The sequence below is a fragment of the Cervus elaphus genome, chromosome 13 (assembly GCF_910594005.1).
Source record: "Cervus elaphus chromosome 13, mCerEla1.1, whole genome shotgun sequence".
Classification (NCBI taxonomy): domain Eukaryota; kingdom Metazoa; phylum Chordata; class Mammalia; order Artiodactyla; family Cervidae; genus Cervus; species Cervus elaphus.
This window is the reverse complement of record NC_057827.1, coordinates 63,475,297-63,500,482: the sequence shown is the minus strand read 5'-3', so window position 1 is coordinate 63,500,482 and position 25,186 is coordinate 63,475,297. Positions and strand designations below refer to the sequence as shown.

Genomic DNA, 25,186 nt, shown 5'->3' with positions numbered 1-25,186 from the left:
AAAACAAAAAAACAAAACCAGTGCTAATTTTAAAAGTGCAAACACATGTGTACTGTATTTCTTACTTTGTTCTGGTTTGGCAGCTCGCTGGTAGAACTTTAATTCAGTAAAAAGAGGTCCATTATCACTGGGTTCCTTAAAATAAAAGAGTTCATTAGTACACACAGCAGTTAAAATTACTGAGTAATTTTCAATGAACCTTCAAAAACACTAATAAATCAATTTTCTTTCCAAACTCTTTGCGACTCCATGGACTATTCCCCCACCAGGCTCCCCTGTCCGTGGAATTCTTCAGGCAAGAACATTAGAGTGGGTAGCCATTCCCTTCTTCAGGGGATCTTCCCAACCCAGGAACCGAACCTGGGTTTCCCGCATTGTAGGCCGATTCTTTACCATCTGAGCCACCTAGGAAGCCCTCTTCCAACAATATGATTTTGATATTTCAGTTTATAAACTATGTTTGAGATTAAGTAAAACGCTTGGAAATGTTTCAGATAGTCTCAGTAGATTCCATAAGTCTTGTATTTCTCTCCTGTATTTCTCAAGGTTCATTTCTACATGTGGTAAACTATACAAAATCAGATATACAGCTTAATCTTTGCAGAAATTTAAGAAAAATTGTTAACCTTATTTTCAACCATTATTAAACTTTCTCTTAAGCAAAGATCAGCAACCATGTTAACTGTTTCACCAAGGAGCTACAAGATTATTTCTGAGATTTAACAAAAGTTTCAACACCTGATTTAACCCATTAGTGGCAAAATCCCATTCCTTTCCTGTTTCTCATTACAGCTATATCTCACATCAAAACTGGCAGGAAACCAATCTTATCACAAAGACAAGTGTTCTGGAACCCCAGAGCAAGCATGTCCACGTGACTAGATCCTTTGTTGACACCGATCCTAAGACTCTCAAAGAGGGAACCCTACAATTTATTGCCCGCATGATAATTTAAAGTTCAGAGGGAAACGAGGCTCAACAAGCACTGTTTTCCACCAACGTTAGTGAACTATACTCATTTCATATTTTAAGGGATATGAACAGTTAAAATTATTTGTAAAGAGGCTTATATTCACAAAAAAGTACTTGAAAAATAAGCAACATCAGCATCAGCTTGTTGGGAGTTTTGTCTAAATAAATAAATCTGGGATAGTGGGAAACATAATTTTGTGAACTTTCTAAACAGTAAATTTTGTCTAATAAAACTGATCAGTATTTATTTAATGTTTGATAGTTTACGTTGATATTATCTTAATTATTAAGAGGCTGAAAAGTTTTGAAAAGTATCAGATTTTCAAATAAGGAGGCTAATATTTCTAAACTAATTCTAGGGCTGCTTTCCTTTGGAGAAGTTCAAGAAGAAAGTTATTTCAGACAGAATGTCTGTGTAACTGGAGTTTCAGGGTCAGCGGAGCATTAGAAGAAGCGCTAAGAGAAGTCTACTACCTTATCTGAGAGAAAATTTGTAGAAATACGTAGATCTCCACAAATATGCTAATACTTAATATATGTTCACTTTTTCTTTATTCAAGATACTCTCACTGTCAGAGAAGTTAATTTTGCTCCTTAAAGTTTAAACAAAACTACTCTAAATACACAGTTTAGTATCTCAGACTTCCTGTTATTCAGAAGAACAGAAATCCCTAGTTAAAGTACTTCCGGGAAGATTGATTAGCAATATGCAAAGAGTCAGGCAGCAGCCACTAAGAATAAGTATTCCACACCAAAAGAGCAACATGTATAACACTGGGATCAGAATCGGAAAATAAGCTAGCCTTATTTGTTACAGGCAAGCTTTGGGAGAGAATGGTATACAAGGGTTGTATACCACGTCTTAAGAAGTAGAAACTAACCAATATACTAAGGTGTGCCAAATCACTACCTTGTGGATTCACAACCGCAAGTTTTGCCATAACCTGTAGTTCCTTCCCTTGCAGCAGTGGGAGCTAGACAGACACTTGTGAATGCTGAGAGCCCACGGCTGAGAACAGGCCTGCAGCAGGAGCAACAGACTCAGTGTAAGAAATGGAAATTCAGGAGAGGAATTTTGGGAAGTTACTCTCCAAAGGCTAACTTTCAGAGTAGCTCATAACTCAGGTTTGAAAGGAGTTTCCTAAGACACATTCCTGGCTTATTACCATCTGTATAAAATTCTGATTTATTCAGTTTCAACCTATGTCATATCAACTTTAATTTTCAAGCTATCCTTCAGGCAATAATTTATTAAACTTATAATAATAAGAATCAACCTATATAAATCAAGCTATTATATTGAAAGTCCCATTACAATAAAGACTCTTTGATCTCATTTCATCCTTTTTTCTAATTCAATAAAATTCCATTATAACAAAATAAAGGACCTACTTCCTTGGCATTGCACTCCAGCCAAAGCTAGCTATTTCTGTTGAAGAAAATACCTTAACTCATAACTAAAAATTTTATTAACATACTTCAAATCTAAAATACTTTGCCAACTCTATAATAGCCAAGATTTAGAAAAGAAATTGGGACTGACATTTTAACTAGAATATCACTAAACGTTTCTTTAAGACTTCTAAGTGTCAAAATGAAGATGACAACAGAAAAAAAATTAAAATGTGATATATTTCAACGGCACCATCTAAAAGCAACTGGCTGCCATTTAAAAATGAAGCTGTATAAAGTTTCTCCTTCCTACCAAAAAATTATGATATATGAATTGAAAATTCAGGTCACTTCTCATAACATCAGTGTGGGAAATTAAACATCAGTCTTCAACTTCTTTCCAGAGAACTTCGGACTACAGATACCTATCAGTACATGCTGGAAACAGACTGTAACATACAGAACTGTTAGAATATAAGATCCTAAAGCCTGACCTCTACCCCCAGTTCTGCTACTAGCTCACTGACATGACCACAAAGGGGGACTGAAGGAAGTAATCCATTATACAATCTATTAACAAGGAAACACAAAAGGAGGGACTTCCCTGGTGGTCCAGTGGTTAAGAATCCACCTTTCAATGCAGGGGACATGGGTTCAATCCCTGGTCAGGTAACTAAGATCCCACATGCCGAAAGGCAACTAAGCCCACACACCACAACCACAGAGAAACCTGCCTGCCACAAGAAAAGAGCCTGAGGGCCACAACTAAGACCCCATGCAAATAAATACGTATTTAAAAAAACACACACACACAAAACCAAGTTACCATTTCTCTCTACACATTTCCTTTCCTGAAATAAAATACAGAGAATGTCTCTCAGTTATCCAGAGGCAGAGAATACAAGTTCACCATCACTGGTGACCCAGCACCATGACTCCAAGACTGTCCCTGTAAGTCAATAAGGATTAAGGTCCTAAACAGAACCAGACACGGTCACTGAAGAGGACAGAGACTATACCTAGTATATACCTAAACATCTATCTTAAATATGTTAGTCGTAACTTCACTTCAAGACCAAATGTAAGAAATGCGTGGATTAGTATTTGGAGCTCCTGTGCATACCCGTTAACACTGTGAGTGCAGTAATCAAATGTTCTAATCAGTTTTCCACAGGGAGATGGAAACCCTACCAAAAGCACAGGGAACCTGGTGCCCCCGTGAATAAAAGGGTTCCCAGGCAAAGGTAAGCAGGAGCATGCGCACAGGATCCCACTGAAGAGAACTACGGTGCTCTAGGCGCCAGACCCCACCAGCGGCTCTCAACCTTGATGTACAACAGAATTTCTTGAGGAGACTTTACTAAAAATGCCAATAACCCAGCCCTGCACTTGGAGATTGTAATCATCCTATGTAACTAGAGCTGAGAACCACTTTTTGATTTGATATGCTATTAAATTATTAAGTCTAATTTCACATTAAAAATCAATTTGTCTTTGATTATTTCTTAATCTTTTTCCTTTCTCTAAAGATAAAATATCAATTCACTTTAGAAAATTTTGGAAATATTATATTTTCTTTCTATATATAGCTATCTTATAAAGTTACCTCTATATTAGAGTTTTATATCTTGCTTTTTCTGGTAATTAATTATGAAGCTTCCCTAAAGAATAGTACTTGTTCTTTGAAAAAAATGATATTTAATAGCTCCTGATGTTTAAACAGCAAATGTTTATAAACAGTTCTGATCTTAATACTGGAAAGAGGTGATAATCATTTCACATGTTTGTATCTGATGAACCATTTTGACTTCTACAAAGCTCTATGAGAATAAAAGAACTGCAGATAAGTAATGAACAGAGCTATGGCGCTGCCTAGCACCAGTGAAGACAAATCACAGACAGGCCTACGCTGAAAAGACAAGAGCAGAAACAGGTGAATCAGCAAGCTGCAAGGTGTAAGCAATTATGGCCAAAAACTTTTGAAAAGGATAAAACAGACATTTAAAGGTGACATAAACTTTAAAACAAGGTCCTTAAAATCTAGTTAGGGAGATAAAATTAACACATAAAAAACTAGAACAATAGTGCCATGAGAAGGATATGAGCAAGTCAAATTGTAAAACAAATGGAAATATACACAACGGGGCTACAGGGGTTTAAAGGAGATCAGGAAAGACAGGTATGAGGGAAGAAACGACCAACGGCAGTCACTAAACCACCTCTTAGAGAGGAAAACAGAAAAAGTCAACATTATTTTGCTTATGGCATTCTTCCAGGATCACAGACAAACCAGGACATTGAAAATGTTACTGAAATATTAAATGCAAGAGAGAAATCAGCTGAATATTTATTATCGTCCTAATTACAAAGAGAAGACGTAATATAGGCTAATGGGAGTAGAACTAAATTAGGAGACAGGAGACACAGAGTACTAACTAGGGCTGATAACAAATGGCTTTTAACTCAGAAGTGTAATTTGCTACCTTACGCAGTTAGGAAATACTTGTTTCTATACATTTTCTTTCATAATTCTGTAAGCGAAAAAGATACTGAATAACAAATAAAATTCTTAGAACTACTCATAATGAAGAAGAATATTATAAGTCTAAAATAAAACATAATTTAAAGAAGCCAAAGTTATACAGAACAAAAAAAGACACGGTTACACAGCAGCCCCACCTACAAGCCACGGCTCAGGCACTTTCCTCCAAGACCCAGAAATAACCGTTCAGGTGAAACAGATGCCAAGTGGTCAGAGGTAATCGCATTTTCTGAACCTCACTATTATGACAAGTTCCTAAGGGGACTTGCTTTCTTTCCACAGTGCAAACTATTTAAAGATCCTAAGAAGAAACTAATCTTACCCATAGATTTTAATATTTTAATTTGTCGTATCAAAGACAAATGCAGATAATATTCCATGCAAATTCCATGCAAATGACCCAATTTAATAGTACAAACTTTTGTTCCTCTGATATAGCAGCAAACTAAGTATTTCAAAGGAATTTAATACACAAGAAAGAAGAAAAATCCAAAATGAAAAGGCATAAAGAAAAGTGAAATGGCAGGGGACACAAACCAATCACACCCACTTTAAAGTTACCCACATTGCTTCCACTCACGGGCATGACGGAATAGCTGGGATCCAATTAGCCCTCTCACAATAAACAAATATGAACACTGGACAAAACACAGGAAAATTACTATTCTCAGACATCAGACAAAACAGGCAGTAGAGGACTGTGACTTCTACAGGACAGAAGACAAGCAAATGAGCCCCAGGACAGGACACCTGAGATGCCGCAGGGCCAGGAGGGGAGGCCAAGCTCAGCGCGCCAGGAAGCCTGACACCGACCCAAACGCTCTCACTGCAGAAGTACTAGGAAGAATTAACAACTGATATCCCTCCTGAACAAAGATGCAAAAACCCTTAATGCAATATTAGCACATCAATTCCAGCATTATGCAAAAAGCATAATACAACCGTAACTGACTGGAGTGTATGTTAAGAATACAAAGTCAGTTTACTATTCAAATATCAATCAATATAAATGCCACATTAACAAAATAAAAGAAAAAAATCCTATGATTCATCTCAAAAGATGCAGAAAAAGTATTCAAAATAAACAGGCAAACTACAAAGTAGGAGAAAAGATTTACAACACATATATTTAAGAAAGGACTTGTATACAGAATAACTCTTACACTGAATTATAAAAAGCAAAACTGAGTTATTAAAAAAGGAGGGGGGAGGGCGGTGCCAGTAGACCACAAAAGACTGAAGAGGCTCCACAAAGGAGAATATAACAATTGTCAATAATCACAACGAAGAAGTGCTCAAAACCAGTCAGCAAGTAAATATAAGCTAAAACTATGAGTCACTACTAAACTTCTGATATCACGGTCACAACAAACCAACAACATAGCTGACAATTTCAAGTGCTAAAGGGGACACAGAACAGCCAGAATTCTCACGTGTTACTGGTGGCTGTATAAAACAGTAACAACCACTTTGGAAATCTGGCTAGTACTTTCTTATAAATTTAAACATGCACCTTCCCTATAAACCAGTAATTCTAGGTACTGATCCAAGAAAAACAGTGACCACAGTATTCACAGAAGGGCTATTCCTAAGAGCCCCAAACTGGAAACAATCCAAATGTCTATCAACAGGAAACAGAAACTAACTCTAATACGGCTACCATATAACACTACAACATGAAGACTGACCAGACAACTGAGATGCCAACAATATACCCGAGCCTTCAAAACACTATGCTGAGCACAAGCAGTCAAGAGACGAAACAGAACACACCGCGTAAATACCATGTATAGGACATTCTGGAAACACTCCACAGGGAGGAAGGGAGCTCGGACAAGTGGTTTCCTCCACACTGATCAGAAAATGACACTAGGAGTCTTTTGGGAGCGATAGAAATACTCTGTATTTTAACAGAGGTAGGATTATACAGGCATATGCACTTGTCAAAAAGGATTCAAATTGTTTATTTCATATCTATTTCCTTATAAAAACTACATGTGAATAAAAACTTGGTGAAAACAATCACAAAAGCAGTTCAGATCCGAAAGTGTTATTAACTCAAACGGGATCAAATATATTCTTTTTTTTAAAAAAAGAGAGTAAAATAAAACAAGTCAAAAAGCCTTGAGGTAATTCTAATTCCAGAAATCTATAGCCTTTAGGGAAAAAAAGCAGCGCTGGGGGACTTTGTGGTAATTTGCCCAAATAACAGACCCTGTTACTTCTATTTGACAAAAACATGTTCTTCATACATAATAAAGAATTTTGAGAGGGGAGTTACAAATGTTGGTAAGCAAAAAGATGCACACAACCTCACTTACTAACAAATTGTAGTTAAAATGCTTGTTCGTGCCAATATATAAATTGACCTGGCTATTCAGAGCATGTCTGTGTTAGACAAGATATTGTCTACCTTTACTCATTACAAACTAATTTCAACGTCAGTGTAGCAAAAAGAAGTTTCAAAGTGACCACAAATAAATAACTATATTTACTAAAATAAAAGGGGAAGGAAAGATAACGGGAAATGAAAACAAAAACTGACCAAGTGTAAGTTCAGAAGTAAATGCATGACAAAATACAATAAAGTTCACTAAAGTATATAAAAGGATGTAAAAAAAGCATCTCGTCTATTATAAATATAGCTGAAACAAAAAGAATGAGCTGAATATTTTTATTCCACACCTGCAAACCTCCAGGCTTTCATGAATTTTCTCCACAAATACTATTGCCACTCAAACTCAAAAGAGAGGGGAGAGAATTTTTGAATTCAAATAATTTAAAACTATAAAACTATGTTTTTCTCATTTAATAATTATGAAACATTATTTAAAATGCAGTACCTTATGGTTTAATTAATTCTAGTTATTAAAAAGAATGTTTTACAAAATAAATACAACAACCAAATCAGCGGAGAAGAGACATCAGTGAGAGGCTTTCCTTACCACTTTCACAACACAGGGTGCGTCGCTGCCCACGGATTTTGAAGAATTCATATCAGCTGTTTGAAAAAGTGACATGTATAATATCAGAACAGAAGTAGCACTATTATAGCCTATTACTAGCCCTTTATTAATATTTAGATCTGTATATCTATAATCTCTTGATAGAATAAATTTCAGTTCCCAAATATGTGTCTCAGGATATCATTACTGCATATTTCATCAATTTTAAGACTTTTTTCCCACAATTTAACATGTCTGAAATTAGAAGGCATCTTACAATTGCTGCTATCTTCAATGTGATCATCAATTAAGTATAGAAAACTGAGTTAAAGATTTCTTTAATTCAAAAGTACTCATGATCTTTGATATGCTAATATATGCTCTGAATTCCCAAGAGGATGATAACTGATACAATTTCTTAAATTTTAACAAACTAGGGAATCCTTTTAAGAAGTAGCATTAGGTAGGAAGGTAAGAAGAAAGGGAGCTAAAGTTCTAAAAAGCACTCGTTTGGGGTAAAGATAACTTCTCTAGAACAATGGTTCAGTAGACTGGCACTAGACCTTTGAAATGCCATCCAGTGTAATTTTAATGTGGCTGTCATATTATTTTGTACAAATAAGCAGCAGAGTTGCCCTTAAATGCTGAATTAGGAAAATAAAGTTTCCCATACTCATTAAACACATATTTTTTACCAGATAACTATTACATATCAGTGTCTAAGAAATTGATTTAGCAATGAACAGGAGCAAACAATCTCTACTTTTATGATGCTAACATTTCAGTAGTTGGACACAGACAACGATTAAAATATAAAGTGTGTTTGATGGCAGTAAGTACAAGAGAAAGAAAAATTAAGCAGGAAAGGAAGATAGAGAGTTGCAAGTTAGTAAGAGGAACCTCAGTGACAGGGTGTCACTGAAGCAGTGGTCTGGAGACAGTGAGGGATGGAGCCATGGAAATAAGCTGGGAGAACATTCCAGGCAGTCCAGTGCAAAGGCCTACATGTGCCGGAGAAGAACAAGTGTGGTGCAAAGTAACAGGGTACAGATCAGAAAAGCAGCCGAGAACAAATACAAAGACAGGTGACCCAGAGCTGTGGCTATCAATGAGATGGCGAGCCACTGGAAGGTTCTGAGAAGAGAAATGGTAAGCTCAGACTGATTTTCTAAAGAATTCTGCAAGTGGCTTTGTGGAGAATGGAGGGCGGACAGTAAGAGCAGAGCAGAGTGAAGTGAGCTATCAGAATCCTCTGGGTGAGGAATGGCGCAGCGCGAACCAGAGCAGGAGCACACGAGGCGGTGGTAAGTGGTCGGACTGTGGACATGTTTTTAAAGAGCCAACAAGATTTGCTGATGTATTAGATACAGAGGGTAAGGGGGGGTCAGAGGGGAGAGGTCAGGATGACTCCAGGTTTTTGGCCTGAGCAACCGGAAAGAGGAAGTTGCTACTTGCCATGACAGAAAACTGCAGGAGGAGCTGGTGTTTTGGGGTGTCTTAAGTTTGAGATGCTTATTAAACATCCAAGTTCAGGTGTTAAACAGGCAGCTGACGTACAAGTCTTGAGTTCAGAAGAGTGGTCCAAGTTGGATAAAGAAATTTGAGAGTCATCAACACAGAAATGCTATTCATTTAAAGTCAAGAAACTGGAAGGGCCCCTAGGGAATGAGTGTAGACAGAGGAAAGAAGAAATCCCAGGACTGGGTCCTAAGGCCTTCTCACATAAGAAGCTGAAGAGATGAAGAGAGACAGGCAAAGGAAACGGAGAAAACGCCCATCAGCTGGAAAGCAGCAGTACTGTGAAAAGGCTGTAGCTACAACACTTCGGAAGACAGAAGGAACACCAAATCATAAAAACGGCTAAATGGGCAAAAGAGTAAGTCTGAGCTCCTTAAGAAACAGTACTGCTGTGATGACTACATCACCCAGATGCTGAATTAACAACAGAGCAAAGTTAAATTTTTTAAAATAAACATTTAATGCACAAAGTGTTACAGTGAGGATAGTATCCCAGTAATACTGCATGATTAAATGAGGAAAGGGGAAAAGGGAAGTTTGATAATTCATTCAAACAACATATACTGAAAAATATGCCAGATACCAGGAAACAATAGGAAGAGTTGTCTAACTGTCAAGGAGGACATATTTATTCTGGGAAAAACAAAAGTAATTTCAGTGCAGCATGAAATATATTACGAAAGGGTTAACAGAGGAGCATTATAATCAGATAACACCTGCCCTAAGCTCAGCTTTGGACAAATAAAGCAAAAGAAACATCACAAAGATGAAGAGGCAACGGGCAGCATGATAGTCAAAGACAGATTCTGAGGAAATAAAAGGGATGAAGGAAAAAGTTAACATAGGGACCAGACTACGTGGAAGGTCTGGGATGCCATTCTCAAAGTCTGGCACTTCACCCTGAGGTCCCCGGGGGAGCCATCAGAGAAGGGTAATAAATAGAGGAGATCACTCAAGCCACAATGTGAATAACAGGATGCAAGGGGGCAGGGCTGAGCAGAGAAAATTCACTGCTACCGTGAGAATCCAGACAAGACATGAAAATGACCTGAACCCAGGTAGGACCAGCAAGAGAGGGAGAAATGAATGTATCTGAGAAGTCTCACAGCTGAAGCAACAACACCAGGGGAAACGCCAGGAATATCAGTGTAATAACACTTGAGAATGCTTTCCAGTGTCTGGCTTGAGGGGTGTCATTCAATCAGATTATCCTCTCCTGATCCTGAAATCAAAAGATGGAAAAGGATGATATAAATTTTAGACATGCCTGTGGGTCATCCAAACAGAGATCCCTTGTAGGTCACTGGCTATGGGCCTGGACTCAAGGGACCGAGTCCTTGGTTACTAATAATAGATATGGAAATCAACAAAAAGAGACAACAGAAGCCAAGAGATTCAATGAGATCACTCAAAGAGACTACACAGAAGGAAAAGTGAGCTGAGAAAAGGAGCTAGCGAGCACAGAGGTGCCTACAAAGATGGCTTAGCACATCAAGAGGCAGGAGGAAAACTAAAGGTGAAAGTACATATTACGAAAGACAATGGAAGCAAAGTTCATGAGGAGGAAAGGTAAACCGTACCAAACACTGTAGGAAGTATCTAAACAAAAAAGCAATCTTTTAGCAGAAAACCATCAGTGAGCAGAAACTGCTGATGATCTTGAAAATGGCTGTTTTGATGTCAGTGGGCACAGAGAGATAAAGCCACAATACTGAAGAAAACTCCTTTTCCAGATCAATCTAGTTTTTAAAAAGTGAAAGCTTTATTACAGAAATCTGTCAAACCATTGAATATTAAATTTACTATCAGATGGCACTTTCTGATGAGAAATACCAATATAGATAAAACATCTAGCACACATGCAAAGCAAGCTGCAAATTTGCCAAAGGTTACAAAAGCAACTTAACTAACACAAAGTGAAGAATTTACTTGCTTTAAGACAAGTTCCCATTCCTAATATGGGAAGTCTTCAGTATACACATTCTGCACTAGAGTGAGCTTACAGAATTGCCATCTCTAAATTACAAGGTCAAAAATATAGACCCGGCTAGTATAGCTACTAACCTTATGAAGGCTTTCAGTTTAAGTCAAATAGTCTAGATCACTGGGATGGGTTTGGTTCTGAACAAAACTAAAGAATCAATCTATTTCCCCTAAGACAGGTGCCACTGATCTAGAGAAACTGTATTTATAAAATACAGTAAAGTGCTGGTTTTCAAATTATGTTCCATGAACATATATCTAGAGACTGCAGCTGACCAACTACAACTCATTGGTCCTGGTTGAGTTAGACCCCTCTTGACCAAGAACAGCTGCTCTTTCATCTACATCAGTGGTTCTCAAACTTTCCCAGGCGTCTACCTGCACCCCCTGCGGGGCTTTTTCAAACACACAGCTACACCTTCTCCCTACAGCTGCTGATTCGTGGGTCTAGGATGGCACCCAAGAGTGTGCACTTCTAACAAGTTTTCACGTGATGCTAATCTAGTATTAACATTAGTATTGTGAGGAAGACATTGCTCAAAAGAAAGGTTCACTACTAAAAACAAAATTTTATAAACCTCATACAGAAATTTAATAATTAAATAAAGATTAGAGAAGGAGTAAGAATATATAATATAAAAGTCAGAGAGAAATATCAAAAGCAATCATTAAACGCACTGTATCAATACTAACGTTCTGAGAGAAACAGCTTTAGAAGCAATCAGGTAAAATATTTTTCAAATGAACAAATTAGCTAACTTACAGTATCTCAGGGTTCCACAGTGGGTCCCTTAAAATTTAAATAATGTGCTAATTAAATAGCACATTTCAGACTTAATATACAATTTCTAGGTCATTCTCCTAAATTCCACCATGATGACTATTAAGGTTGCATAGAAAGAAGAAATATCCATACCTATTAAAGATATGAAAAACCTCCAAATTACACTAAAACAAAGGGACTATATCCTAATTGGGTGGAGGTGCAGAAAGAAAGATATGGCTATCTCTGAGTCTTAAAGGAGATTAACATCATATAGAATATCTAAGAAATCTAAAGCCTATGCTCACTAGTGGCAATGTTAGAGATGTTTTATCCTCTATTTCTACTGTGATTCATCAACCGTCTTCTCCACTCACATGTCAGAGAGGCATTTTTGCCTAATAATATTACGTTGATGCAGACTATTAGGAGCATCCTGTAAAAGTCTGCAATTAAGAAAATATGTTTATAACAAACTTGTAAATCTTTGGACTGACAATCAGAAGTAGAGGTATACTCACCAAGATATATACAACCAAAGCCGCCTTGGCCAACGGGAGACCCCAGTTTCCATTCCTTTTTGGTCATATCAGTGATTATCTCCCCAGCTGCAAAATGTTCTGCAAGACGTCTCTTTGCAGGGCCCTGTCTTCCAGCCTGAGCTGCTTTTACACGAGGCATTTTCACTATAATATAAAACAAAGTACACTCAAAATTATAATCCTGGAAGTGTTGAAGATGTTTTCAATGCAAAGATGCTATTCAAATTCATACTTACTTCGAAGTTTAAATAAAGGACTAATAAGTGCTCAATTCTGTTTATCTCTTAACTTGGAAGAGGAAGCAATAAGTAACATGATCCATGCAATTACTTGCAAGAAAATATTTCAAGTTCCAGCGGTATAAAATCATCAATGACTAAAAATGCTATTTAATGCTAACAGTGTATGGGGGTGGTATGTGATTTCAAACTCTTAAGAATAACCTATTTTATTTATTTATTTTTTCAAACTCTAAGAATAACCTATTTTAATCTACTAGTTGAAAAATATTTAAAACAAACAGTTTTTAGGATTCTAGTTCCTTAAAACTATATTATAGATGCAGTACAGAAAGAAAAGAGATTGAGAAAAGCTGTAAGGTAGTCTGCAACATCTGAAATGGCTCGTCAGATAAACGAGGTCTGTTAAGATTTGACAGTTTATCTAAGTAGCTTGGTTTTGAGCCTAGATATTCTAAATACATACACACCACATTAGACTGGAAAATTTAAGCAAGTATCTACCCACTATCATTCTACATACACAAACTCCATTTATGCAAATGCTCTTTATTAATTTATTGGCAATTTTTAAATTTAACTTTTCCTGACAGAGTACTGATATATATCTTCATTGTCTATATCCTAAGTTAACAAAAAAACTTCAAAATAAATGAATGTGCTTGTTATTTCTTCATATCAATTAATTCTCTTAATGTGTTTGTAATCACTGAAAGAGTTTCCTGAATGGAATTTCAGTGCAACCATAATAGCCCATATTCAAAACACCAAAGAAAGGTGATTCTGACAACTACAGTTAAGTAGATTGAGTATAATAACTAAAACACACAGTGCTATCAAATACTAAAAGGAATGCCTTCTAAATTTTATCCAACTTAATCAAACCACCAGAGTAATCTCCTATTCGATAATTTCCTTATAGCATTCAAGACAGTTTAAATGATTTAAAATTAGAGAAGATTCCTGAACTTTTAAAAAAAAATGTGAAACTGCAAAATGAAAGATCACACCTACATACTAATCAACCCAGGATGACCAGCTCTAAGACACAGCCTACTCTGGTAAAATTACTGAAATTAATAGTTAAAGAAAATACTCTTTGTGCTTCCAGGCCAAAAAGAAGATACTCTGTAAGGAAAGTAAAATCATATTGTCATCATATTGACAGCAACACTTTATGCCAGGAAAAAAGGGAAGTAACATATTTAAGACTCAAGGAATGAAAATACGAACCAAAGAGTCTATATTCAATTAAATTTCAAGTCTAAGGACTTCAAAGTGTTATCAGCATGGAAATGGGGAAAGGAGTAAGAATCTACTAGAAAACAAGTTTCAAATACCCCAAATGACTAAAGAAACATCACTGTAAGAACTGACAGTGAGCAGTAAATAGATAATTATTTGCAGAACTGAGTCTCAACAAGGGTAACAAAGGAGATGATAGAGTATATAACAGGTATATGTTCTGACAATGCAGACATAGCACAACTGCAAAAAAAAACGGGAAAACAAGCTAAAAAAATCAACTTTCGCTCATATTGTGATGATCCTTGGTTTTGTTAACTAAGGATATTGTAGGCAGACATGGAATAATGCAAATGGATAATTATGTGATTTTTTTAATTCTACCATCGCTGTGGCCTTAAAAAATAGGATTCAAATATGGAAGGGGATGCAGATGAAAGAAGAGGCAGGATTATATTTGGAAGCACTGTTTTTAATTTAGAAGGTATTTTATCTTTTACAAAAAGGATATATATATATAAACACACACAGACACACACCTTTGTATTCCCAAGCCCCGTTCACAAATAAAAAAGCTTAGAAAAAGAAAACACAGCGGCAAACAAGGAGCACTCCCAGCATACACACCGTATTCTTGAAATACCATTTCTTGTTAAAACGGCGCCTTGAACAAATTACTGATTTCAGGTCTGGAGCTGGAAATGTACAAGATAATCTTGGAAGATCTCGTCATTTCTAGATGTCAAGGAAGCTATCAAAAACTACTAGAGTTATGTCAAATATGTCTAAGGAGTCAACCTGGAAGATACTACCACTAACCAAAGATGAGCCAATTTGAGTCAATGAAGATAATAACCATAATGGATTAAAACACACAAAATGGGTAAATCAAAGAGTTTATAACAGTAAGAAAACTTAAGTGGTCACCTCCAGAGGATAGCAAGAAACCACTCAAATTTGAAAACCGGTGAATAAAGGGAAACAATCAAGCATCTATCCTTCCTTTCATATATGAATTGTACCACTAGGTAACCAAATAGAAGATGAAGAGAAATTTCTCCTTACACAGAAAAATTTCAGCTAATAAGTAAAAATGGTTTTGGCTTAACACCACTTCCACCTCCTAATGAATTAATGGACCCAGACACTGACCACTGACAGCCACTAACATCCAAAGCAGAGAACTATTCAGACAGTACATGCCTCCTGATCAAAGAACACGCCACCAGCCATGAAGAAATCCTGCCAAAAAAGAAACAAAAAGTAAACAGACCCTGAATCTGATTCAGCCTATCAATTCACAGGATATGAAGGGACCAGAAGAATATGATCAACTATGACACAGGAATGCAATCAGCAGAATTCTAACTCTGGGAAGGAAACCCGTACGGTGCATAAGATCCCATTTCTTCAACAGATAAAGGAGGAAAAAAGAGATGGGGGAGAAGAAAACTAGATTTTAAAAGACTTTAAAACATACCTAGCAAAATCTGGCAAATCTAAACCACAGTTTTAAGGGACACACATTTGAATGATAAAACTATAAAGAAAAGAAAGCCATTACCACAGAAGCTGGAGGTGACTTTGGGGAAGCATAAGAAAGTTGGGATTCAGATGGGGCCCGTGGTGGACACATTTTTCTTGACACAAGTGGTGATTATAATAAAAGTTCCCTCTGATTCATTATGTCTGTATGTGCATAATAAGGTTTTCTGAATTGTGACATATTTTATGGTTTTTAAACTTTAAAAAATGACTGTTCCTATAATTAACAATCACCAAGAGATCAAAATTGGAAATCCTTTCATACTCGTGAGCTTGGTCCAATCACACACACACACACAAAATAAAGAAAAAAAGACTCCACAGTAAAACCTGTACTTCACTTCCTGTGAACTACTGGTGGCCTTCTGCTGTTTCATTCACAGGAATTCCTTACACACTCTATGCGTATTAAAGAAATTAGCTCCTGGCATTGCAACTAGTCTTCCCGATTTATCCGTCTTTGACATCGTTTACTTTCAGTTTTGGAGTTTTATGTCATCCTTAGAAAGACCTCTCCCAGTAAAACTGTTTTTTTTTTTTCAAACATCTCCCATGTTTTCCTTTAGTTATCTTATGGTTTCATAAAATTCTTTGCTAATTCTTTTGTCCGTCTACACTTATACTGGTATAAGACATGAGGTGGGAACCCAGCTTTTTTTCCCTTTTAGTCATCCACACATATTAGGGAGATGAAAAAGTATTGGAGAAACCCACTCCAGTACTCTTGCCTGGAGAATCCCATGGACAGAGGAGCCTGGTGGGCTACAGTCCACGGGGTCGCAAGAGTCAGACACGACTTAGCGACTAAACCACCACCATATATATCAAACGAATCCAAGTAAACTAACTACAGAAAACAATTCATCTAACTTGTAAAATGTAGGTCCTTTGTATCACCAGTTGCTTTGGAATGGAATGGAATGGAAGGTTGGTTACTAGTCAGTATTTGAAACTAACCTTATCCTTGGGTTAAAACTTCCCTCACACCTCTAGATACTCTACGTGAATGTGAAGAAGTCAATGAAATATACTCTGCTGCTCTGACAGAAAGGGGCTGCTACAACACAGAATTTTCTTTAGAATAATCCTAACTGAAACTCCTTTCCTCCAGTGGCTTTTTGTGGAAAAAGATACTGCGATCCCCCTCCAGCCAGTCCTAAAATCTTAGGTGGGCCACAGACAACCAACAGCCATGTCAGTGCTCAGAGCTGGCTTCTGCTGGGTGTGAGAGGGTTGACAATGGCAGTGGTTAATAAACAAGCATCTGGTCACTAACCTTTTTTTAAAACATTTACTTTTAATTGAAGGATAACTGCTCTCCAGTGTTGTGCAGGTCTCTGCCATCCATCAGCATGAGTCTGCCACAGATGTGCGTATGTTCCCTCCTCCCTGAACCTCCCTCCCACCCACCCCACCCCACCCCACCCCACCCCACCCCCGGCTGTCAGAGCCCCAGTCTCAGTGCCCTGAGCCATGCAGCGAATTCCCCCGGCTATCTAGTTTACACATGGAATAACCTATCTCTTAAAATGCGAGGAGAAACAAAAGACTGAAACAAATGCAGCTGGTTATGCTCAATTCATAAAAAGACTTTAGAAGGTTTTCTTCTCTTACCACAATATAAAGAGTTTAAACAGCATTTAAATTATCTATTCCTAAAAAGTTGTGAAGATCTGAACTGTGAAAGCCTGACAAACCAGCTACTGGTAAGGATGCAGAGCAAATGGAGTTCTCACACACGAGTCAACGTCTCAACCACACTGAAAATCTGCTGTGCCGTAGCTGCGACCCGACCCAACAACTCCTCTCCTGCACACACCTAAGAGAGACGGAAACACATCCACCAAACCCACGTTAAAGGATGACAGCAGCTTTACTCAGAATGGCCAAACACTGGAAACCCACATATCCATCAATAGGAAAACAGATACAATACAATAGATGAACCGCCAGACACATCACTTTGCCAACAAAAGTCAGTATAGTCAAAGCTATCGTTTTTTCAGTGAGAACTGATGTGAGAGTTGGACCATAAAGAAGGCTGAGTGCTGAAGAATCGATGCTTTTGAACTGTGGTGCTGGAGAAGACTCTTGAGAGTCCCTTGAACTGCAAGGAGATCAAATCAGTCAATCCTAAAGGAAAGTGAAAGTCGCTCAGTCGTGTCCAACCTTTTGAGACCCCATAGACTGTAGCCTGCCAGGCTCCTCTGTCCATGAATTCTCCAGGTCAGAATACTGAAGTGGGTTGCCATTTCCTTCTCCAGGGGTCTTCCCAACCCAGGGATGGAACTCAGGTCTCGCGCACTGCAGAAGGATCCTTTACCGTCTGAGCCACCAGGGAAGCCCCAGAACACTGGAGTGGGTAGCCTATCCCTCTCCAGGGGGTCTTCCCAACCCAGGAACTGAACGGGGGTCTTCTGACCCACAGGTGGATTCTTTACCAGCTGAGCTACAGGAAAGCCCATATCCTAAAGGAAATCAACCCTAAATATTCATTGGAAGGACTGATACTGAAGCTAAGGCTCCAATAAAGGCCCCATTTTAGCCACCTGATGCAAACAGCCAACTCACTGGAAAAGACTCTGATACTGGGAAAGTTTGAAGGCAAAAAGAGCAGGGGGCAGCAGAGGATGAGGTGGTTAGATAGCATCACCAGCTCAATGGACATGAATTTGCTCAAACTCCGGGAGACAGTGGAAGACAAAGGAGACTAGTGTGCTACAGCCCATGCGGTTGCAAAGAGTTGGACATGACTTAGCGACTGAGTAACACCACCCACCCAAGTGGTATGCTGATAAAAGGAAGCCAGACACAAGACAACATAATCTATGATTCATCTCATTAACCCGTGATGTGCTAAGTCACTTCAGTCATGTCCAACCCTTTCGACCCCATGGACTACTGGAACCCAGTGGGTTTTTCTGTCCATGAGATTCTCCAGGCAAGAATACTGGAGTGGGTTACCATTTCCTTGTCCAGGGGATCGTCCCGATTCAGGGATCGAACCCACATCTCTTGAGTCTCCTGCACTGGCTAGCAGGTTCTTTACCACTAGCGCCACCTGCGAAGCCTACTCCGTAATGACAGAAGTCAAACAGCAGGATCACTGAGTTAGAAGGTTTCTGGGGCTCTGGTCATGTCCCACACCCCAGCCTGGGTAATATCTATATTGTATGTTCACATCATTAAAACTAATCAAGTTATACACATGATTTATTTCATTCTATTTTAAAATTTATGTAAAATTAACAGCTGATTACACAAACCTTAAGTGTTATAACAGTCAGGATCCAATCAGGAGTTAAAATGCATAAATCACTGAAAAAAACTTACAATAAAAAATCATTAATTTGTAAAAAGGTAGCTGACTATTAAAAGGGGTAAGAGAACCCTAAGTAAGAGCAAAGGCAGGGGGCGGGAACAATCTACAAGATCAAAGGAGAGAAGATGGAAAGGAACCCCGCACTGGATGGGCTGTGGCCGCAGCCCACTGGGCGGCAGAGCTAGCGAGGGCGCCTGCTGGACACAGGACTCCACCTGCTGGGGTGCTGGTGGAAACCAGATAACTGCTACTGGGAGGCTAAACAAAGCCATGAAGGATAAGCATGCTTTGCTCATCCGCTCTTTAAGGGGGAGGGGAAAACCAAGGACAATGCAACAGCAAGAGAGGCCCCTTCCCCCTCCGCCTGGCAGTGTCCCTCCCTCACCCTCTACCGACTCACCCAACATCGTGCTGGAGAGGAAAAAAGGTTTACCGGGTCTAGTTCAAGCATCATCAACAGAGCAAAGAAAGATGTTTATGGAATTGAGAGGCAATAAATTGATAACCTGCATAAATGTTCCACAAAGGCTGACAGATCTCTGCACGCGCATCCACACTTGGGTACCAACCACACTGGAACATTTTCACACCGTCAAGTGTCCCTGGGCCCTCTTCTGCCACCACCCACTCCTGTTCTTCCCAACAAAGGCTACCGGTTGTGCCCTCGGGGTGGGCCGCTTCCTTTGGAGAACCCTACTCTGCCAGCTCTGCCTGAGACCTGATCGGGTCTCGGACCTGAGGGAGCCCCCTCCTGGCACCCCCGCACCCTGTCTGACCTTCGCTCCACTTGGCCACTCCTCTTATTCTCTGGTTCAGAGTGAAAGACGTCTCCGAGCTTCAGAGAATATGAAGTCTGTGTGTCTCAATCTCCTTGTCCTTTTAAAAGGATTTCTGAAAAGAAGAAAGGAGAAGTACTTAAAATCAGAAATCTCTGGTCAAAAACTGTAATAAATAACATGACCATAAGTATTTGCCTCAGCAAAGAACTTAAAATACTCACTGGAATTAAACAATTGCCTTAGTATATTATAGGTTTCTCCTAACAATGAAACCAATACCTACACTAAGGTTTCTATTAAAAGAATAAACCAGAGGGAACAAACGTCCACCAAATTAAATCTTTCTGCATAATTTCTGCCCAGCTGGAGCAAAGCAAATCCAAGTTATGATGGCCAATCCAAGAGAGAGATTTCAAAGAAAAGAAAGTTTACTGTCACTAACCATTACATAACCTGACCACTTCTTCTTCTCCCATTGACATTAAATGAAATTCAGATTCAAGTAAAAAGCACATGAAAATGTAAATCAACACCGTCCTTTCTGAAATCATTCACTGGTATATTCCATATTAGCATATTCACCAAAACTTAATTGTAAACAGAGTAATTATGGTACTAAAGTTATTAAATACACAAAGCAAGCTTGGAACTATACATATTCAAATAGAATTTCAGTGGCAGATCAACTTTTATATCTGAAACAATACCCTAATTAATAGTCAGCTCTGATAATAAAATGGTCCTCTGTTTTTCAGATAACATTCCAAAAAAAGTTCTGCTATGAATATTAAAAGTTTTGTGAAAAGATTCTTAAAATTTCAATAGCTATATTTATCACAATATGGTACTGTATTTAGACAACTGGCATTTTCCAAGTTCTGGATTCAAATTTGCAATTTTTTTTTTAATCCTCTGTTGAATAGAGGAAAAAAAGCTTGAATGAATCCAATAATGCAACTTACACTCAATGAGCTCTGAATTCATCACCCAAACTGGGAAATTACAATGCTGTATAAAGCTTGTCACATATTGGATGCTAGCCATACATTTTCCCTAAAATAGGTATGTACTTGAGTTTCTCTGAGGGGGTCATATATTTTTATGAAATTTTCTTTACAGTCCTAAGTTCTCTGACGCTTTTAAACTGCACCGAGACACACTGATTCAGGATAATTTTGAACGACCTGGACTATTCATCAGGCCATTAACACGGCGCCAACACACTGTTCGCTCTACCCTCTGCAGAGGAAGCCCTTTCTCGCCCCCACTCCCCATATACACTTGCTGAAAATCTTTTCCATACACAAAGATCTAGCTCTTCTGCAGTCAGACATGACCTCTCAGGTTTCAGTCCTGTTCTTAATGCTTACTGCATTTGATAAATGTTCTCTATAAGTTTATGAGCTCCCTAAGTATGAAACCTGTCTTACAATACACTGCACTTGGTAAGAATTCAATATATGTGTCAAGTTATACAGCAAAAGGTTAGTAAGTTATTTTTTCCTCAAGTACCTGACATCTAACTTTATGCTTAATATACATCCAAACGGAGCGGACAGTGCCACTCCTTCGAAAAGCCCAGCAATTGAAATCCATATCAAACCCTATTTAGTCTCCTCAAAACTGTAATTCCCCTTCCTAACTCATAATTCTCAACAGATGACCTCATCTCCTAGTTTGGAGAAAAAAGCCAGAAACTTCAGTGGGAGTTCCTCTATCCTTCCAAGACTCAAACCTGCAAACCACCTGCATCCAGTACAAGTCCAGCTCTGCCTCCATCCCATCCTCCTCCTCCATCGGACGCCAGCTCCTTCTTCACCTGCATCCCATCCCCTCCTACGTCTGGCTACAACTATTGACTAACCCTTCTCTCAAACAGTCAACATCTCCCTCAACTAGAGCCTTCCCATCAGCTTCTAAATATGCTCATGGCACGCCTACAAAAAACACCAAAACCTTTTAAATCCCCCTCTGCTATCGTCAGCACCAACCATCTTAAACTTATCTGCACTTACTAACGTTCCCTTTCCCCTCCCTGTCACCGCAACTCACTCCATCTGGACCACTCTCGCCTCAGGGCACTAAACCCAAGTACCCTTCGAATCACCTCATTCGCTCTGCTCACTCCCCAGCAGCACTCAACACTGCAGTTCATCCTTTCTTTTGCTTTCTCTTGCTTTTCTTGCATTTTGCTTTTATTCTCTTGCTTTTGCTTTCTCAACAGAACACTTCCCTGGTTCTCACTCTACTGCTTCCAGCCCTCACAGCCTAGGTAATTTGGGAGACACAACAGTGAGTAACTGCTCATTCTTTCAAGGAACTTGGTCCACTTTTTGATGTATATTTTTCCAAGATTGTATCACTCTAAAAAAGCAGACCATCTATATTTCCACAGCTTATAGAACCATACAAATTTTTTAAGAATAGATTACATAAAAGAAAGACATGCTGTTAAGTAAAATTAAGACCTCTGGAAATAAAGTTAAGAGGTTTAACTTTAAGTAAGATGGAGGCATATACAGAAAATATAACTGATTGATGTGATTTCCTTAAGCTAACAGATCTCGAGAGTTTATAGCCTTCAAGCAGTATGTGCACACCCATGCTCAAAGCAGCACTATTCATAACCACCAAAATGTGGAAGCAACTGAAGTGTCTGCCCACGGATGGGTGGATACACACAGTGTGGTGTAAACATATGATGTGGTATCTGCAGCCTTAAAAGGAAGGGAATTCTAACCCAAGTTACAACATGGAGGTACAAAGACCAGTGGTATTATTTCAAAGGTTGTTCCTATAGATATTAATTACACAAATCTATCCACTATCACAGCAGTCAATAAAGGTCAACTGTGAATGATGTGAACTTGGAAGGAGAGGAATGATTTGCTCATTCATTCACTCACTCAGCAAACATTCACTGCTAACCTGCCACATGCCAAGCACTGCTCTAGTCCTCCTCCCGCTCTTCACTGTTCTCCAAGGAACCACACAAAGGTCCTACCTTTGACACTTACATTCTAGAAGAAAGATAATAAAACCTACCATAATGGGAAAATTATCTAATATTTTAGAGGAGGTACATGCTATGTTTAAAGAGAAGAAGAGCATGTCAGGGGACGAGGACAGGGAGAGCACGGGTCTGGGGGCAGCATGTGGTGTCAACAGAGAGGTCACCGTCAGCCCCCCTGAGAAGGGGAGATCCGAGCAAGGACAGGAAGGAAGTGGGAGAGCTGGCCATGAGTATCTGGGCAGACGGCTGAGCGGTGCAAAGCCCCTAAGTGAGGAGTGTGCCATGCAAGCAGAGAAGAGCAAGGGTGCTAGCAGGCTGGTGTGGTGTGAGCAGGGGGAAAGGGGAAGTCAGAGAAGGAACACAGGAGCATCAGATCAAGGGGAGCCCCAGGGGCCACTGTAAAGACTCTTCTGACTTTAGCAAAAGGGTAAACATGATACTAGGAACAGGTATTATACTTGCATCTTGATTCACAATCCCTCATATCAGTCAGGATGAAAATCATACTCAGATTACCCAAGTCAAGAATTCTCCCACTGACCAATTTCTCACCAAAATTTTTACATTTTTAAAATATTTCTGGTTATTGTGAATTATTCCATCCTCATAATTCATCTCATCAATAAGCTGAACTTGATATACATCTAAAACCTTAAGTGCTTTTGTCATTAAAGTCACCTCAAGGTAGGACTGGTTTTATAAAGGATCGAAATTCATTTCTCAACAGAACAGCCTAGGACGAGACCTCAGCCTCCTTTAACATGCACGTGAGTCACGTGGCAGTGCTGCCACAGTAAGAGGTACAACTTCGGGACAGGAAACGCAAAACTTGACTACGCTACACCTCCCTTAAAATTTAAAATAAAAATAATACTGAATCCCAACAGAACTCTATATTACAATATATAGTGTCTGCTTCATTAATTGATTTGCTCAACAAATGTTTACCTCTATGCCAGGAACTGCTCTAGCAGATGGAAATAAAGCAGTAAACAAATCAGACAAAAATCCTGCCCTCACTGAGCTTATACATTATTTGAGGAGAGAGATAATTTTTTTAAATTTGAAACATGTGCCATGTCCAATGGTGACAAATACTAACGGAAAAAATAATAAAGAGGAATAAAGGGTGAGGTGGGGAAGCTGGGGCTGAAACTGAAACGTGATCTGGTAAAGCCGCACAACAAAGTGACATTTAAGCAAAGACTGGTGCTTCCCAGGTGGCTTGGTGGTAAAGAATCTGCCTGCAATGCGGGAAATGTGGGTTCGATCCCTGGGTCAGAAAGATCCCCTGGAGAAGGAAATGGTAACCCATTCTGGTATTCTTGCCTGGGAAATCCCATGGACAGAGGAGGGTGGCGGGCTATGGTCCATGGCATCGAAGAGAGTCGGAGACGACTTAGCAACTACACAACAAGCAAAGACTTGAAGGTAAAGCAAGGGAAGCCGGCCAGGCGGTGATGGAGAGGAGCAGCATCTCACGCTGCGGGGGCCACAAGCGCAAAGGCCGAGGGCCAGGGCCTGCCAGCACAGCTCGGAGGCCGGCGCAACTGGTGGAGAGCGCACTGGCTGATGTCAGACACGCAAGACGGCCAGGGGCAGCCATCACGTCCAGGACACAGGCCACTGTGAGGACACTGACTCTGCACCTCAGTGAGGCAGGAAATCACAGCAAGGTTTGGAGCAGAGGAGTGGTGTGCTCTGACTGAGGTTTTCAAAGGATCACTCTGGTAGGCACGTCAAACAGATTTGGAAGGGGGCAAGGCAGAAACCGCTACCAGTTACTAGAACAGTGTGGCTACTGGAATAACCACTGCCTGCCTTCATGCTTACTGACTAGTGAGAATGACAAGTTTTTAAAAACTGATTTTAAGCCACCAAAGAGAGGGATACAGAATAACAGGAGGTTTTTCCAACTTTTTTTTTTTTACTTTATACAAGCTACCCACTCCCAAAAAAACAAGTCTCCAGTGCCAAGTCGAAACAATCAATATTAGTGACAGATGGTCTAGCAAACATGCTAATCATCTCTTACTCTAGATTTTCTAAGCTCTATCTCATGGCAAGTTAATTCACCAGGAAATGAAACATTTGAACTCATTTATTCCAAAGGCCTTTATAAAATACCTCCAGTATATGTGCTGGAAAATGTGCTAGGGGCTACAAATATAAACACAAACAAAATGCAACCTTTGGCTTCAAGAAGCTGCACTTAGCTTCATGCAGAAACACCATCACACAGGATTTAATATTATATCATCAGCTTCAAACAAGGATCAATAAAAAGCTCGCCAGGTAAAAAATGTTTCTCAATTCTTTGATAAAAACTATTTATTAAAGAAAGTGAGCAGTTGCAGACATCTACAAGATCAACCTTTATTAGTTT

At 39.0% G+C, this 25,186-nt stretch overlaps 1 protein-coding gene across 7 annotated transcripts in view; it reads right to left on the bottom strand.

The window, feature by feature from the left end:
* VRK1 (VRK serine/threonine kinase 1) overlaps positions 1-25,186 on the bottom strand; it is a 78,345-nt gene that overhangs the window by 32,675 nt on the left and 20,484 nt on the right. For 3 of the 7 annotated variants that reach the window (XM_043921964.1, XM_043921965.1, XM_043921966.1), the window contains exons 2-4: positions 12,637-12,801; positions 7,852-7,907; positions 66-135 (exon numbers count right to left, since the gene is read on the bottom strand). In XM_043921964.1, coding sequence (XP_043777899.1) covers positions 66-135; positions 7,852-7,907; positions 12,637-12,801 — 291 coding nt within the window. Of the gene's footprint in view, positions 1-65; positions 136-7,851; positions 7,908-12,636; positions 12,802-15,705; positions 15,728-18,952; positions 19,015-19,784; positions 19,900-25,186 lie in introns of those variants that run through there. The other 4 variants (XM_043921967.1, XM_043921968.1, XM_043921969.1 and 1 more) reach the window with 3 other exon arrangements.